At 42.3% G+C, this 18,686-nt stretch overlaps 1 protein-coding gene and 1 long non-coding RNA gene across 4 annotated transcripts in view; one reads left to right on the top strand and one right to left on the bottom strand.

Annotated features, from left to right (window-relative positions):
• Positions 1-2,568: 2,568 nt before the first annotated feature.
• Positions 2,569-9,585, bottom strand: LOC135182807 (uncharacterized). Its single transcript, XR_010305316.1, has 2 exons — positions 8,969-9,585; positions 2,569-5,227 (listed from the first exon to the last, which is right to left on the bottom strand). It is a non-coding gene; the product is annotated as an uncharacterized LOC135182807 (long non-coding RNA).
• Positions 9,586-9,673: 88 nt separating this feature from the next.
• Positions 9,674-18,686, top strand: part of PPP2R5E (protein phosphatase 2 regulatory subunit B'epsilon) — an 88,998-nt gene continuing 79,985 nt past the window's right edge. Inside the window, exons 1-2 of one of the 3 annotated variants that reach the window (XM_064156745.1) lie at positions 9,674-10,262; positions 13,013-13,176. In XM_064156745.1, coding sequence (XP_064012815.1) covers positions 13,020-13,176 — 157 coding nt within the window. In that variant the 5' untranslated portion in view covers positions 9,674-10,262; positions 13,013-13,019. The remainder of the gene's footprint in view (positions 10,263-13,012; positions 13,177-18,686) is intronic. The other 2 variants (XM_064156660.1, XM_064156580.1) reach the window with 2 other exon arrangements.

Genomic DNA, 18,686 nt, shown 5'->3' with positions numbered 1-18,686 from the left:
ATTTTTGCTATCAAAACAAAATATCCTGTATACATGGCATTCTGGTTGTAATATCCTGTAGATGGTCACCAGCAGGGCTAACACTGTGTTGGTTTCTTTAAGAAACACTTCTGAATGGGATGATAGGCAACAGTACCATGTGAAAGCTTTGGAAGGCATATATGTTATAATTCTGTCTATTTGTTAAAAGCAAAGAAATGAGTTGTTGTGGGAAACAGAAGGCAAATTAAATTGTTTGTATAGATGTACCAAACCAGTTTGCTAAGTGCAATGCCATCAGGAATTATGAAAAGCATATTCATGTCTATCAGAATGATAGTGTGTAACTTCCTAGCATGTCCCAGTGAAAAGTATCTGGAGCACACTGGGAAAAGAGTTGAGGTGAATTTCAGTGGGTGTAGAACTACATTTGATGCAATCAGAACAGTTTTAATATCAAGGAATGAAATTATGGATCAGAAATAATGTGCTTTGGAAGAAAGTTTCGTAGCTCAGAGAGGATGTTTTATGTAGAAGATGGTGATAAATTATTTTCATGTTTTCCAGGATGTGGTTACATAATATTTTAAGATCCTAAAGGAAGCTGCAGTGAGTTTTCAAGAAAGCAACCTAAAATATGAATTTGATGTAGGCAGAAATCAGTGAAAAGAAAAAAAAAGTTTTAAAATTATACTCAAACAAGCATTGAACAGAGCTGCCCAGGAGTACTTCACACTCAAGCCACATGACAGTGACAAAGTGGACAGTAGTCACTAGTGGTGTCCCCCAAGGATCTGTGCTGGGCCCAGTCCTGTTCATTATCTTTATTGATGATATGAACCAGGGGACTAAGTCCAGCATCAGTAAGTTTGCAGATGACATCAAGGTAGGAGCAGGTGTGGATCTGTTGGAGGGTAGGAGAGCCCTGCAGAGGGACCTTGCCAGGCTGGATGGGTGGGCAGAGACCTATGGGATGAGATTGAACAAGGCCAAGTGCAGGGTTCTACACTTTGACCACAACTCCAAGCAGCACTACAGGCTGGGGCCAGAGTGTCTGGAGAGCAGCGAGGCAGAAAGGGATCTGGGGGTACTGGTAGGTAGTAGCTGAACATGAGCCAGGTGGCCAGGAGAGCCAATGGCATCCTGGCCTGGATCAAGAACAGTGTGGCCAGCAGGACAAGGGAGGTTATTCTTCCCCTGTACTCAGCACTGGTCAGGCCACACCTTGAGTGCTGTGTCCAGTTCTGGGCCCCTCAATTCAAGAGAGATGTTGAGGTGCTGGAACGTGTTCAGAGAAGGGCAGCAAAGCTGGTGAGGGGCCTGGAACACAAACCCTATGAGGAGAGGCTGAAGGAGCTGAGGGTGTGCAGCCTGGAGGAGGCTCAGGGGTGACCTCATTGCTGTCTACAACTCCCCGAAGGGACACTGTAGCCAGGTGGGGGTTGGTCTCTTCTGCCAGGCAACCAGCAACAGAACATGGGGACACAGTCTCAAGTTGTGCCAGAGGAGGTCTAGGCTGGATGTTAGGAGGAAGTTGTTGGCAAAGAGAGTGATTGGCATTGGAATGGGCTGCCCAGGGAGGTGGTGGAGTCACCGTCCCTGGAGGTGTTCAAGGAAAGCCTGGCTGAGGCACTTAGTGCCATGGTCTAGTTGACTGGCTAGGGCTGGGTGCTAGGTTGGACTGGATGATCTTGGAAGTCTCTTCCAACCTGGCTGATTCTATGATTCAAGAACTTAGCTCTACCTTGGGGATATAGGACTAAAATACTGTCTCAACAGCCCGTCATTAACACCCAGTAACGCCAAAGCACTGCAAGTATTCTAAACAGAAATTTGCAGAGTGTACTAAAGGCTCTCAATATCAAGACTTCTTTGCCTAGTGTATTTTTGATGGACTTTAACACGTGGTAAAGATGCACACCTATAGAATTGCTTTTAGAGCTTTATCTGTTTAGACATAGGAGCTCACATAGACACATCCTAGAACTCAGAAATGCACTTATTTAGGATGAGCAAACATTCTATGTGATCTGATTAGAGATGAAATGGCTCAAGTGGGAACCACAAATTCTTTGAATTTAGCTTAAAATGAATTTTTCAGAGGTGTTTGCTGGTGCCGCTTGGTGCCTTAGCAAATCATGGCTTAAACTCCTGCTTGCATCTTCTTAACAAGGAAAAATCTCAACTCCATCTTTGATCTCCTCTCACTCCAGTCTTGGCTATTGATTCTTGCTATAAATTCCTCCAGGACATACTCGACACTGGACAATGTTGCAAATTCTCTAAGAGTGGGGACTGGATAGCATGTCAAAAAAGCCACTCAGTAATGCTAATACGCCAAATCTTGTCATTGCCTATCACATTTTATACTGGTTCAAATTCTTCTCTATTTACTGTGTTATCTTCCTCTAAATCTGGTGTCTAGACTTCTCTACAGAACAGATTTCTAAGTTGATAGCAGTGCATTTTCATTTAGTGGCAAATAAGCTTCTAAACTCATTAAAGTGTTGTATACAAAAAGTACATTGAAATTACAGAAGCCCCTTAAAACACAAGGACAATTTAATCTCCTTGGTGCCCTTGGGCAGCTGGAGTTTTACATTTGTTTTATTTCTACCTGTTGCCTCTATAAGAGGCTGTGAATGCTTGTAATATTGCATCTTGCCAGATAGCACAAGGACAAACAATACAAAGCAGTTTTGAGAACTAAGTCACTCATTCCATTGAAGATCTTGACAGACCTCTATCAAATTCAGCCTGAACTGTTTTCCTTTTTCTTTTTCCCCTGACCTCAAAATCCCCATTGTATTAAATCTCTCCTGTGCAGGAATTGTACCAAGCCATCTTATTTCTTGGCTTTCTCTCTATTCTCTTTTCAAAATACAGTCTATACCAAATTACACAGAGTTAAAGGAGGGATGCATGATGGATTTGTACAATGGTGTAATGGCATTTCCTGGTTTATTTGCTATTCGTTTTCTAACCGTAGCCTTCTCATCCCTTTCTGTCATCAGGTATTGGAGAGGCTTTAATGCAATTCCTTCTCAGTATTTCCTAAAAATCAGTTCTATCAGTGTGCTCCTTTAAAGTTATACATTGCCATGTCCTCAACTAAGTTTTTAAACTTCCAGCACTTGCACAGAAGAACAGCATTTCTTGTTCTGGTTCCAGTTATCTATTTTTGTGTAGTCTGCTTGGTCAGGAGATTGTTTAGGTTGTCCATTGCTATTTTCTGTCTAAATCTAATCAATTTCTGCCTTTTTCTAGGATTCATAGCTTTTGGACTTCAATTCCAGTTCCTGTCTCATGTGAAGTTCGTTCATTTTAGTCACTGCCTTGCACTACAAGGACACTGAGGTGCTGGAGTGCATTCAGAGAAGAGCAACAAAGCCAGTGAAGAATCTAGAGCACGTATCTTAGAAGGAGTAGCTGAGGGAACTGGGATTGAAGGAGGCTGAGGGGAGACCTTATTACTCTTTACAACTACTTGAAAGGAGGTTGCAGTGAGGTGGGGGTCAGTCTCCTCTCTCAAGTAAAAAGTGACAAGAGGAGAGGAAATGTCCTCAGGTTGTGCCAGGGGAAGTTTAGGCTGGATATTGGGAAAACTTAATTCACCAAAAGGTTTGTAAAGCATTGAACAGGCTGTCCAGGGAAGTGGTGGAGATAAAGACACATAGATGTGGCACTTAGAGAGCTGTTTAGTGATGGACGTGGCAGTGTTAGGTTTACAGTTGAAGACAATCATCCTAAAAGGTCTTTTCCAACCTAAACAATTTTATGATTTGTAAGGTATCTGTAACTGTTGTGCAAGTCACAAAAGAATCATAGAATCATAGAATCAACCAGGTTGGAAGAGACCTCCAAGATCATCCAGTCCAACCTATCACCCAGCCCTATCCAATCAACTAGACCATGGCACTAAGTGCCTCATCCAGTCACAAGCCTACTTATTTACATCATTTTCTTAGTGATGAAATAATCCTTCTTGTTTAACCCTGACAGTGGATCTGGGAGGATTTTAGAAAATGCCCTTAGAGCTTTTCTTTTCCTGTTCTGTCTACTTCGGCAGAATTCATACAGATTCTTTTCCAGTGCTCCTCTATGGTACTGTCTCCACTGCTGTGCTCAGTGTGAGAACACCTGTGTCCATGCAGCAGTCCCAGGAAGATTTGTGCTCAGACCTATGACTAACAGACACTTTTTTTCAAGATAGGTTGCTCCCAACATTTCTTAACAAGTTCTTCAGAAGCTCCATGGAAGTGCCCTCAGCACCTGTGCTGCCCTTCCTCTGCCCAGCTTCATACCACAAGCTTTGAAGCCCATTACGACTCATGTTTTTAAACTTATGTAAGTGCTGTAAGATTCCTTCTGATGTTAGACATTCCCAACAATGCTGAGCTGAGCTATAGACTATAGAACACTGCAATTTGCAGAATTTGAAAGCTTTGAGATTAAAAATATCTATTAGTTTAATGCTGTAACACAAGATAAGACAAAGCAAATAAAAAAGTACAACACAAATACTTGTTTGTTCTGGTTTATAACAAAAAATAACAAGCTATCTCTAACTCAGCCTACTCTGTCCTCAGGGTCCCTGTACTTGGGCAAAAAGCTTAAGTATTTTATCAACTGCTGCTATAACCATGAGAGATGGACCAAGCTTGGGGTGAAGCTGGTAGGTAGTTCACCTACTATGAGGTGTAGAAAGTGCTATGAAAGCATTTTCACGCACCTTTAGCACTGCTGGACACCTTAACCACACATTGGTAGTTTTGTAATTTGCTTTGGGGAGTGATGATGTAGGAAAGTGAATCACAGCAGAGGGTGCTCATCTGGAGAGGATGGCCTTTATACAGGGTACCCATAGCATGGCACAGGCTTATAGCGCACAAAATGAGGAGATAACTGAAACGAGACTTGATCACGAAGCACAGCGCTCGTTTCGTTTGGGACTCAGAAGTATCCCAGTGGCACAGAGCCCAGGCAGCACTCGGACAGGCGCTCGGTTTCCAGGTGTAGTTTCAGGCTCCAGAGGCAGCCTCGTGGGCGCTGCCCCGGGGGAGACGAAAGGCAGGGAGAGGCTGGAACCTGCAGCGGCGGTTGGGGAGTGACAGTTGGAGAGCGAAGGCTGCCAGAGGAACGCAGCGCAAAGCCCGAAGGAGGCAGAGGTAAACGAAGGAAAAGTTAACAGAAGATTCGGAAAACGAGGCTTAAAGGAGCGCCCGCGGCCTGGAGGCAAGTGAAGAGGCTGGGGGAGGGGAAGAAACCGAGAACAAACCCGTGAATTGGGGAATGAGTGAAAGCAACGTTGTGCTAGGAGGCAGCTAGCCAGCTGCCGAGGCGAGCAAGCTCCTACTTATCTTGCCATGTTGACTACAGAAACAGACTTCAAATGACGCAGTGTCTATAAACAGAGAGGAAGAATTAGTTCCCTTTCTGGTAGTTGTGTCTGTGACCCTACAATCCTTACCCTACACATGCCTCAGGAATTCAGCTCCCGAGGGCACGGACAGTGTTATCACAGAGCCGGTACAGGGAGGAACAGCAGGCAAAACCTAGTAAGCACTCGCTTGTTATTACGGGAACTTGCTATGGTGATTACAAGTGTTGCCCAAAAGCTGGACGTACCGTTCCTCCCTAAAATATTAAACATACGAATCAGAAGTCAACTGCAGGCTAAATAGGCTAAATAGAATGCTTTTTTTTTTTTGTTACATACGAATTTGATTCAAAAGTAAACAGGCCATCTCAGATTGCACTGTTTCAATCAAATTGATGGAGCAGGACAGTTCCTTTGATGCAGTATTCCACTGTGTTCATTTTTGTTAAAAGATGTATCAGAAAAGGCTTGTTCACATGCTGATTTGTCTCTTCAAACAGCACTGCTGCTTCCTCCAGAACACTTTCTGGTCCTTTCCCTGCTGGTCTGAATAATTAGTTCTCTGGGGAGATCAAGTCTTTTTTTGCTTACTGGCCTTGGAACAGGGAATATCTGAACTAATCTCATGGTACCCCCAATAATGCTCCTTTTGACATATAGGGGATCCTTTATGGACCATTATGTGACCCTTAATGTAGTCAAATATATGTCAGATGTGCTACATGAAACATTTACAAGCTCCAGCTAGATCCATTTATGTTTATCACTCAGTGGAGCAGAGCTTCCACAACGGCATCTATGTACAATCCTGTTTGACAAGCACAATGCAATGTGGATGCAAACTCCATATTCCTGCCTGGGTCATAACAGATGGTCTATAGTGGAACTTCAATCACACAAAAAAACCCCATGAAGCAGCACAAATCTAAGTCACTGGTTCAAAAATCTGTTTTGGAGAACTCTTGACTGCTGTTCTAACTGCTCAGGTGCTAAAAAGGACAGTGCTTCACTGGTGGGGAGCTGGCCTTGAAAATTCCTTTCTAAGCTATTTTTAAAAGTCCCTTTTGTAGGACAGTAAGGCAGTGTAACTTAAAAAGGATAGGCTTGGCTTGTGTCTTTGATAGCAGTGGAGAAACACTGATCAAAAGAACTATTATTGCTTGTAGGTCCTTCAGGAAAGGCTGCAGGTATTGAAAGTGTTCATATTTTTAAATACACGCCCACTTGTGTGGGAGATGTTGGTCATGTGAACTTAATCTGATCACAGTTGATTTTTATTCTTGCAAATTCATAAATATATAGAGATACACATCTATGTAAAACATCTTTAGTACTTATTTCTTCTCCATCTCTGCTCAGGATTCATGCATTCATTTTTGAAACAGCAATTTTTACAAACTAAACAGAGAGTAAGAGGACACATAACAATGCTCTGTTGAAATATTACCAGGTTTATATGCATATCCTATGTTGTGGTCTTTGATCTTCTCACAGATGGAGACTTTGTGGAACAAAGTAGGAAACAGACAGCAACCTCGGAATAAAAGGGTGGCCAACTTTGTAAACTCTACCGGCCAAGTGATAAAAAAAAGGTAAGATTTCAGATTACTCACTGATAAAGCCCATACTTTCCTTGAATTATTACCATACAAACATCACCTGATATAAAATGCATCACAAAAATGCTTTATAGAATCAAAATGGGCAAAACATACCACATGATGCATTTTTCATGTAAGAAATACACTAGCTGGATGCATTATTTACCAGCTTGTTCAGCTGTGCTGAGGAAGTAATTCTATAGCTACTATACAGATAGAATGAAAAGTAAAAAAAAACCTTGACGGTGCACAGAGTAGAGGACTTGGACAGCAGCTGCAACTTTTATCTCTTCTGTGGCAGTTACTTAAATAAATACCCACATCACACATTTCAGTTTTAGATTTTTAGTGTTTTACAAAGACGGATTTCATCTCATACCATTAAGACTGAAGTGTAACCATGTAAAATGACATGCTCAGCTTCACCTAAGAGCCAGTCTAGCCATCAGACCATGTTAGAAATTCCCTTCTGCAGAGTACACTGTCAGTAACTTTATGAGCTGCTCTTTGCTGTTGTTCACACCAGATCAACAGCAGCACACAGGGCAGTGAGTAAATCTGAGAATTAAACAAACACATCTAGCAGAGCTAATAAGCACACATAACAAAGCAAAACGTCTGTCCCTCACTGATGGGGCAGAAGGAAGTGACATCCAGACAAAAAAGTTTTTTCCACATTTTACCTCCTATTGGTATAACATCCCCACCCCTCATCCCCCATTCTTTGTTATCAACTCTTGCTTGCATTTAGGTTATTTTAGCTGGTTATGTTTAAGTGAATTAGAAGTTTTAATATTTATCAATAAGCACACATCTCTCTTCTAAATTTAGCAGTATACAATCATTCCATACCTGTGGCACTGTTCAATCTTAGTCTTTAAAACACAGTCTGAGAAATGCAATTGATTTACCAAGAATGACAAAGTCTACAAATTTAAGTCAGTTTCCTGACTTAAAACTGTGTGGACTTCAATTTTAAAAGATGTCTTCATTGCTTGATTGTCCATCTGCCCAGCAATAATAATGGATTGCATTAGAGCTCTAATAGTAAATAATTTCTCAAGTAGCATTACTCTGTACTTGAGGGAGAAATAACTGGCTTGGTAGGTCAGCAGAAATGGATGCAAGGGTAAAGCAGGTCATCAAAACTGTGAATAGATTATACTGAGTCAAAAGTATTGGTATGTGCAAACAGGAATGCAGTTTGTGACATGCATGACAGCAGATGCTGGCATTGTTGAGGCGTTAATTGTAGTACTGTGTCCAGTCTTGAATGCTGCAGTTTAAAAAGGATGTGAAGGATTTTGAGACAACACGGGGAGAAGAAATAAGCATCTTGAGAGGTTTAAAATTGTGACACACAAAGAAGGATTGTAATGAGGTGGAATTGCTTAGTCTACAGCTAAAATACATTAGGGAAAAACATTTCTTAAGGCATGCAAGAGGCGTATTGAGAGACATGAGGCAAAAGTGTTTATGTCCATTACTGCTACACTTTAGTGAGCTTTTAACTAGCGGACCAGGTTTGTCAACTTGAGATGGACCAACTAACTTATCTGGTTGAAGTTTTGAAATTAACTTTACAACAGCTTACATCACTCTAAATCGAGTCTGCCAGAACTTCACCTCCTCCATTATGCCAATATTGGTACCTGTAAGATCAGTAGTGTTTGGGAGGGTTCAGGCACTCATTACCTGCATGAGCAGGGGGGACATGACTAACCTATCAAAGCAACCAGCTCTTAAAATCTGCTTTTGAGCTCATTTCCTTAAAAAAACGTTGCACTTCAGAGGGCTGTGGTCACATCTCTATAGACAGTCTGCTGCTCAAATGAGTCTTTTTTTCTACCAGAAATACAGGCGAAAGAGTGGATAGTATTTTAAAACATAATAGTCACATTAACACGAGGAGTTGTATTTGGGGAAAAAAAAAAAGAAAGGAAAAAAAACCCCATGAAACACCGAGCTATCAGGTAAGCAAGTTTCAATTCATGGTATTTAACCATACCCTTTACAAGCACGTCTTGTGCTGTCTGCTATACATATAAACACGGTTAAAACAAACCCAAAAAACGACGAAAGCGCAGAATGGTTCAGACAGCAATCATACACTGGCCAGAGAAACCCAAGGATGAGGGCTGCAGGGCTGCTGAAATCCGGTCGCCGCCAAGCCGCTACTTTCCTTCTCTCATTACGGATGAACACCAGAAACTGCGGGCCCTGCCTGCAGGATTCAGGCCTCTCGACATCTCGCCCAGCCAGACCGGCCCTAGGGGCCCACAGAGAGCCCCTCCAGCCAGCAGCCCTCCCCGGAAAGGGGAATTCAGACCACAGCAATAGGGCCCGGTGCGGCAGGTCAAGGACAGTACCTCAGCACTGGCAGGGTTTTACCTCAACATTGCCGGGTTTTTTACCTCAGCTGACAGGCCTCACTCTGGTGGTAGCGAGCGCTCGTCCGCCTCGCCCCCAGTTCGTAAAGGGACGGGAAGGGGGATGGCGGTAACGAGCTACTAGCCGCGGCCGCTGCGCACCGCACCGCCCCGGCCGGCACCGCCTCCTCTTCCTCAGGCAGCGCTCCCCTTTCCCGGCTATCCCGGCGGCCGCGGCGGGCGCCAATGAGGCGGCGCGTCCCGGCGGCAGGCTCCAGTGGGCGGGTGCGGAGGGCGGGCCGCGGGCCGGGGGGCGGTGGCAGCACGCTCGGTTGTGAGTGAGTGAGTGTGTGTGAGTGAGTGCCATGGCCGGAGCCCGCTGAGAGTGACAATAGGAACGAGCCGGAGCGCGACCCCGACGCCCACTGGGATCTCCCCTCTCACCTGAGCCAGCCGCCGGCGGAGGAAGCCTTTCTTTCCTTCGCAGCACCGTCGCGTCGCCCGCCTGGCCTGCCCCCACCCCGGTCGCCTGCACCGCGCCTGCCGCTCCCCCTCAGCTCGGCCCGCACTCGGCTCCCCTCGCGTTCTCCCCCCACTGCCTCCTCAGGGCCCCTCCGTAGGGCTCCGCCGGGAATGTGAGTGAGGCAGCAGCCATCGCAGGCAGGGGGCCGCGCCGAGTGCATGGGACTGAGCGGAGCCCGAGCAGCCGCCCGCTCCTGAACCCGCCGCCAACGCCGCCCTGCGCTGGGGAGGCCGCCAACGCCGCCGAGGCCTACAGGCTCCTGCGCCGCCGCCGCCGCCGCGGCAGGGACCGAGCCCGGCGCGTATCATACTCGGGCCGCTGCCGCCAGGCATCGGCCGCGCTCCATCAAGCCCGGCTCACGCCGTCGCCGCCTCCCTCACGTCTCCGGCTTCTCTACCAGGAGGGTCAAGGTAACTCCATCCCTCCGCGCCGGCCCGCGGGGGAGCGGCGAGGCGGTGGCGGTGTTGCGGGGAGGAGGCGCAGGCGGGCCGAGGCGGGGTGGGGGGGGGCCGGGCGGCGGTGAAGAGGCGCTGGGGGCTGCGGGGAGGACATGTTCCAGCTGCGGTGCTCCGCGGCTCCCTTCTGGAAATGACAGTCGATAGCAGCAGGCGGGAGGCAGCTAATTACACCTCTGCTTCCCTGGGCGCGGAGCGACCCTCTGGCTCCCTTCCCCTGTGATACCCGTCGGTATTTTCACGTCCACTCGCCTCTCCGTGAATTACACCCCTGCCCCCCCGCTGTGGACCAGCAGATCTGTTATGCGTGGCTTCTTATTTACCAAAATACTTGGGGAATAAAATAGGATTCCCTACTAAAAGAAGCGAGAGGCAGTGGCTGGGTTTGCAGCTTTCCCACTCGCACACAATAAATAATCTCGTTTGTTGTTTTGGGTTTTTTTAAACCCGCTGTCGGTTGGAACGGTGTGTTTGGCTCTGCTAGTGTATTCAGAGGAGCGAATGTTCATTTGGAGAGATGAAAAAAAGGATCAGTGTTTACTGTAGGGTTGTTAGGCTGGATGTAGTCCTGTTGAATTAGAATTAGATTTTAATAATTTATAAAGCAGGTTAGGGAAACTGTTTCTAAATTTACAGTAGAGAAGTGTCAGTAAAGCCTCTTGCTGACACAATGATCCTGCAGTTTAAGTGATCTACTTTAGTCTCTCTCCTTTATTATTTCGGGCTTTTTTGGTGATTTAATTTTGAGAGAGGGTGCAAACCTTTCTGCAGAAATGGTTACACTTTGATGATGCACGTGATGAGGAGGTGAATCTTTTTGATGAGATGAAATAGGGCTCACCAGTTCAAGCTCTTAAGAATATGTTTTTGCTGATAATTTCAGGATTTGGTTTATGTAACAGGTAACTTTGTATGTTTTTTGGCAGACTGTTGAAATCTTAGAAGTGGGTTGCTGAAGTACAGGCCATTCTATTTCAGTTTATCTGACTTCTTTATTTATTAATCTTGGCTGAGGCCTGAATGCCCTGGTGATGGTGGCATTCCCCCCCCCCCCCCCCACACCCCAGATGATAAACAAGACCAGTTTAAGGTACAGGTTCATGTTGCTGATAGTATATTATATTTAGAGAATGTAACTAGGTAGTGAAAGAATACCTCAGGAGAAATCAAAAAGATGGAATAAGCCTTTGTCATTATTGTAGTACCAGCTGCACAGTTCAGCTCCTGGGGGCTGCACATGCTTCCTCCAAGAAGCTTTGGAGTTTGTACTTCCATTTTTGATAGATTTAGTGCACGTTATATGTCATTTTGTGTTAAAGACTTCCTGTCTTTTGGAACTTGTTTACACTGTTGCAATAATAAGTGATGCCTTCTAAATGTTTTTCTTACAAAAGCAAAACCCCAGTAATGGTTGTTTCAGTACTTTATGAAGCAGATGAGCAGCCAAATATTTTAATAAAACAAGTACTCAAAAGTGTTATCTTTAGTGTGGAATCGACTTCTTTTAGCATACGAGTCACTTTGGTAATTGAAATCAACAGACATTGAGGATGAGTAATGCTTTCCAAAGACACGTTCTAAGACCCTGATCCTGCAAATGCTTATGCCCATGCTTAACTTTGCCCGAGTTTGTAGCCTTAGTGAAATCAGCTACTCTGTTCTTGTTAATGTGATTGTGTTATTAATGCAGATAGTTCTCTTGGTTTCAGTAGGGATGCACGTGCTGGTGTTCCAAGCTAACTGTACACAGAGCTGCTTGAAATATGTAGGCCTACGTTCCTCCCAGCTCATTTCCCTTCAGTATTACTCATGTGTTTCACTAAGATGTGATGGGCCTTTTTAACAAACAGGACAACTCTAGTAAATAAAATAGCTGGATGGATTAATTCACTGTTTGAATCTTTTCTTTTGGTATTTCTTAGTAGTATGGAATCAGCTACAGGAATACTCCAAGGAAAGTTTTACAGGAGGAAGCTTATTTCATAGACCATCTGATAGAACTAGGAAACAAACTTTGCAGAAACCTTTCTTTGGTTCTGCTTCTCCCTGCAAGACTTGAACAGTTGTGGCTACCACACTGCTGTTCTTACAGAAATGCCAGTATGTAGAGTAACTGTGTAAAATAACACAGTATTTCTGATATGGAGAATAAAATTAGTGTGTAAAATTTGTCAGAGTTAGTGAAGCATAGTAGTATTTTGCTATACTTTCTTAAATTTCTATAAAGTCTTGTGCAAATAAACTGAATTTTTTCCCTATTTTTATTTTATCTTACATGTATCGATTACTTTAATGCCAAAAACAATTAGTATGTTTTTGTGCACCCATTCTGTAATATGTGTGGTCACTTGCAGAGTGACTTGAAATTATTTTGTCCTAAAGAATATGTAATTTAAGGCCACAATCCTACGTATTCTGTTGGCATACTGTCAGCATTAGGTCTGAACTTTTCTTGTACAGGATTTTTTATCAAATGAGGGACACAGATAAAAAAGTGAATGAGAAGACTTACTGCAGTGTTCCATTGAGTTTATTTCATACAATTTGGAGGCATGTGGGTTTGTATACACATCAGCTCTCTTAACAGCTGATCTAGGTGAGTTGTCATTAGATGAGTGGTGTAGGAAGAAGATTTAGAAAATGCTTGCTAGTCTTTACCTGTTTCATCCATTTGGAATATATTTGTAACATTTGTTTTCCTTCAGTAGGGATATGTCCTCAGCACCAACTACTCCTCCATCAGTGGATAAAGTAGACGGATTTTCTCGGAAGTCCGTCAGAAAAGCCAGACAGAAGAGGTCACAAAGCTCCTCCCAGTTTAGGTCTCAGGGCAAGCCTATTGAGTTAACTCCCCTGCCTCTGCTAAAAGGTAAGGTCAAGAAGGATTTTTAATACATTTAATCTAAATTTAAAGTAATCTGTTGCCAGAAACTGCAGGGAAATTTTGCCAGCAATGAGAAGTGCTTTATGCCAGAAATGTATGTACTTAAGCACTACAGAATATTTTATCTGTCACTTGAGGGTGTGGTAATTGTTTGCACTACTTTTGACATTTTTGAATACTGTTGCTAACCTGTATCATGACTTGAATTTTTAAGGCATTCAGGCTGTGTGTATTTTAGTTTGTGCATCCTCAACAGCTGAGGTAAATGAACAATAGTTTTGGTAAAGGGAAATTGACTTGTGAGCAGAGGGGAACTAGTTTTTAGTATTTTTCCTTGATGTGTGGGTCTGCAACCTGTTGACAGTGGTGACAAATGCAGCCCAGAGGCTTATTTTGAATGGCCTAGAGCAACATATTAGAGGTGAGATGGGACCCTGTGAATAGGTACCTCCCAGCTCCTGACTTCTGATGAGTTTTGAAATCGAAGGGTCCCATGAGCCGCAGCCTCTCAAGAGGAAAGATGCTGCCAATCAGGTCTTAGGCAAGACACTACTGTTTTGAGTGCCTGCATATCCTACCTCTGGTTGAGTTTTTGCTGGCAGATTTAGCCTCTAATTTGGGAAAGAAAATTATTATTTAGCACACTACTGTTGAAAGGATGCCAGCCTCTCTGTAATATCATGAATGCTAGTCTTTGCATTTCAGTACAAATCCAAAGGCCAAAAGCACCTCTCAGAATTGTCTGTCTGAAAAGGATGGGGGAATTGACTTTCAGAAGTGTTTCTTTTACACTGAGTTCTCAAAAAGTTTATTTAGTTTTGTGGTTTTTTTCATGGCTATTCCTCTTCTCTCGTGTAAGTAGTGAAAATAAGCATAATTTTTGCTGATAATTCTGGAAACTAGCAAGAGTAATAGGCTTTATATTATCATAGAATAGAATCATAGGTTTTATATTACCATAGAATCATATTATATCTGTTTCATTTTTGGTTTGTGGGCAAATATATTTCCCACATTCCTTCCTCAACATATTTGACAGATCTGTTAATCAGAATATTGAAATATGCATTAAATGTGTAATGACATTTTGTTTTAGTTCCTAACCTCACTTCTTCACATGAAGAGAGAAATTACCAAAAAACTCAACCTCAAATCAGCCTCCACAAAGTGCTCACTCTTCAACGTGTGTCATTTAATTCCATTAAAATTAGAATTCTAGGATTAGTTCTAGTGGTGGTGGTGTTGAAACTTCTGTGGGACACCTGTGAGATTGCACACATGTCCATACTGAGTCAAAAGAAAGGTCCATGCAGTCCTATTGCATTGTGCCTGACAGTGACCTACTTGAAAGTGCAGAGAATAGAAGAGTGGGAGGCCTGGAGTAATGCTTTATGAGAATACTCCCCCTCTGTTCAGCATTTCTCAGTTTAGGGTCTGTTGGTGCCAATGGACTTGACTTTGTAGTCTGCAGTGAGTACCGGTTTATGTCTGTTTCTCACCGTTTTGTGACTGTGTGATAAAGAAGCAGTGGCTCCTTTTGCAGATAATTTTTAATAGGCAGGTCATTTTCCTTTGAAAATTACAACACTTCTGAAGTGGATAGTTTATCCTTTGACTTAAGCGAAAAACGGTGAGCTTTGTTTGTATTTGTGTAAATGAAGACATTGTTACAATTATTCTATTATGTAGTCCCATTCAAGGGATAAACCAGGCAACATTGTTACAATTATTCTATTGTGTAGTCCCATTCAGGGGATAAACTCGACAACCTGGTCTGGCAGAAGCACAGCCATAGGCAGGTGCTTAATTTGACTGTGGTAGCTAGTCCAGTGGATTGAGATATAAAGCTGTAATAAGATAAAACAGACAGATGGGGAGCAGAGAGTGTTGGTCAGACATTTATGATTAGTGTCATAATGAGTTACAGTGGTCCAGCTTCAAATTAAGAATCTGATCCTGAGAGTTAGTTTTCTCTATTTGACTTAATGCAGATTTCTAGAGGCACAGGGGTCTACCTGCTCAGATTAATTTGTGGGATTTGAGCCTAACAATCTCTCTGAAACAACAGTGCTGTTTATCCTTGCTGAAGGGACACTGGCAGTTAAAAATCATGCTAGTTGTTTGGAAATATTCTTGACCTACATTGTTATTTACAATACTAAGTGTTATTAAACTTGAAAGAAGTGAGGAAATAATGTTCTCCATTTTTCATGCTTTTCTTAGTCAATTGTCTGAAAATCCTGACTTTTTAAGCTTCTAAGTTTGTACTTCTAACAAGTGACTAGTCCTATTGCTTTAGTCTGTTAACTGTAAGATGTCTGATTTTATCCTTTTAATTTAGATCTTTCAAACCAAAATAGGGAGGAGATCTCAGCAAAATGCTTCTTAAATTCTCAGAAAATTGAAGTCAATTCAGAAATCTTAATTTCCTAAGCTTAAGCTTACTGTTTTGTGTAAATTTCAAGTTTAATTAAACCTCTTCAGAAATAGTAAGGAAGTTTTTAGAGGACAGACCTTGAGTTCAACCTGAAATGTATTTCATATTCACAGCAGAGGAGATGTACTGACAAAACCATACTTGCTATGTTTCCTTATTTTCTGTTTATTGTGGGTTGTTTTTTGGTAACTGCATTACGTATTGACATTTGCAGTCTGCTTTCTCCTGGCACTTTTATGGACATCAGTTTCTTCTTTGATTACAGGAATCATGTATGCAGAAAACTAGATAAATGCTTAGTTCATTTTTTGCAAGTTTTTATACTGTGCTTGTCACCATGATGATTTGAGCACCTTCCAGTAGTGTATTAAGTGATGTGACTACACATCTGTCACATCTTATCTGCTCTCATTCCTTTCCCTAGGGGCAGAGTCATATATAGTGAAATGGCTTGTTTTGGTAGTGTTTTAATGCAGTCTGTTGCCTTCTGTGAACGTGCATGCCTGTTTTGCAAAAACAGATAGATAAGTCACCCTTCTTGTTGTTCATTTGGTAATAAAAATATTTCAAGGATGAAAAATGGATGGGACAGTGTACTTTGATGCTATGTGCATGTCTGAAGGATAACCTGCTATTTAGGAAATGCAGTAAGGTCTGGAATTTTCAGTATTGCTTATTCCAGAATAAGTAAATTGTTACTGGTTTTTTGTTCTCCCTCCTCCATTAAAAAAGTGTGTATGTTGTATCTTTTTGTAACCAAACTTTAAATGTGTTTTGAGAATAAGACATGCCTTTTGAAGGGCTTTGCTGGGCTGAGTTTAGGTTTTCAAAAGCCACAGACCAAAAAAGTGTTTTCTTTGCCTGCAGTAAAGACTTAACTTTTTCTGAAAATGTAATTATATTTTTATTTATTGCCTCGTGGCTGAATCTGTTTTGGAGTTACCTTTTAAAGTATGACTAATGTCCAGTGTAACACTTTGAAATTAGCAGTTTTTTCTTTGTTTCACGTGTGGAGGAATGGGTATGAGGAGTGTTTGTGGGAGTTGTGATAGAGATGTCCTTCATTTTCAGTATGTGTACTCTTACATGTTTCAATCTCACATGCATTTTAAAATGTCTGCATGCTCTTGCTAGTGCAGTATGGCTTTAGATTTTGGCTTTACTTTTAAAGAGACTGTTGGTCAGGGATGGCATGTCTTTTAGATAACTGGTTTGTGGCAAAACAGTATCAGTTAAGGGCCCTTTCTGGGAATGAGTACTTCCACCTCTGTACCATAAACCCAGCCCAGATTTGTTCAAGTTTGTGGCACACCTGAAATCATGCTTGTTAGGTAGAGAAGGATAATACTGTGTGTGCATTGGATAGGTGTATTATTTATTGGAGGGTTATTTTACTTTCATTTTGCATACATCCTCATTTTACTTGAAAGTCTCTGAGGTGTGCAGTGTTAGAAAGCAATTCTTAGAAAGCAGCTGCTTGGAAAAAAGTATATTGCAGTACTGGACATGTGAAAGCAGAGCAATTTCAGTATTATCTCTAAAAGGGGAAGAGGGAATTAATTTGATTTTCTTCCAGTATCTGTAATGGAGGGGAGTGTCCATTGGATGAAGATGTACGTAAAGATCATAGAATCAAGCAGGTTGGAAGAGACCTCCAACATCATCCAGTCCAACCTATCCCCCAGCCCTGTCCATTCAACTAGACCATGGCATTAAGTGCCTTATCCAGGCTTTTTTTAAACACCTCCAGGGATGGTGACTCCACCACCTCCCTGGGCAGCCCATTCCAATCCCAATCACTCTCTCTGTGAAGAACTTCCTCTTAACATCCAGCCTATACTTCCCCTGGTACAACTTGAGACTGTGTCCCCTTGTTCTTTTGCTGGTTGTCTGGGAGAAGAGACCAAACCCTGCCTGGCTGCAGTCTCCCTTTAGGTAGTTGTAGACAGCAGTGAGGTCACCCCTGAGCCTCCTCTTCTCTAGGCTAAACACCCCCAGCTCCCCCAGCTTCTTCTCACAGGGTTTGTATTCCAGGCCCCTCACCAGCTTTGTTGCCCTTCTCTGGACACATTCCAGCACCTCAACATCTCTCTTGAATTGAGGAGCCCAGAACTGTTCAGATGACTAAAAAGATCATATGTGTTATGAATACATGTTTGTCATCTTGAGAAACCAGACAGAAAATCTTGCTTGTTATTCAGTGTGTTCCTCACAATCTCCTTCATGTTCATTAAAACAATATGCTAAAGCAAACCATCCAAAAGTAAGCCTTCAGTTTTAAATCAGTGCATCCCATTTTTCTAACTTCAGGGTTTTCAGTTTTTCTTTTTTCCTATCAACTTCCCACGTTTTCCAGTGATCTAATGTAATTAGTGTAGTTTACTTTGAGGTTTTCTAGACTATTGTAGACTTTTATTGAAAGCAGTTGAAAATATGATTTTTATTGCTGGATCATTTTTCTTCCTTAGAACAGGCCATCAAAACAGAAGTTCTCTGTCAACAGTACCAGTTGCTTTGCTACCTCAATATTGTGAAATTTATTGAGCTTCTAATACGTTTATCAGATAGTTTCCATGGCATTAAAGAATTGCTATAGTAGCAACAAAAGAGCATTGCGTAGTGAAAAAAGGGAGAATCTCTTTTCACTTGCTGCTTGCTTTTGATCATTGTATTATTTCCCTGAAGTTGAGATTTTCTTATAAGTTTTTTCTTATGAATGCTATCTTTAGGTCAAATGGTGAAGTTCCTAAATAGTAAAAAAACCCCACCAGCTCCAAAAGACTCCTGATGGAGAATTGCAAGATGTGCACTTTCTTTTTCAAATATCTACTTTTGCTTTAAAAAAAAAAATCTGTTTTATGATAAAGAAGTCTGAATATTTTAGACTTGGGCCTACTACCTTCAGAACTGTACACATGGAATTAGTTGCTATTTGAGTTGTAGAAGAAGAAAGAGCTTCTATCTTCCATTCACTTCATAAGGGTTGACTACTTGTCTCCTCCACTACACTGTGAAATTTTGAGTGCTTAACTGATATCAGTAAATTATCAATAGTACA

Source organism: Pogoniulus pusillus, chromosome 1 (assembly GCF_015220805.1).
Source record: "Pogoniulus pusillus isolate bPogPus1 chromosome 1, bPogPus1.pri, whole genome shotgun sequence".
NCBI lineage: Eukaryota > Metazoa > Chordata > Aves > Piciformes > Lybiidae > Pogoniulus > Pogoniulus pusillus.
This window is presented reverse-complemented; position numbering and strand designations above follow the sequence as displayed.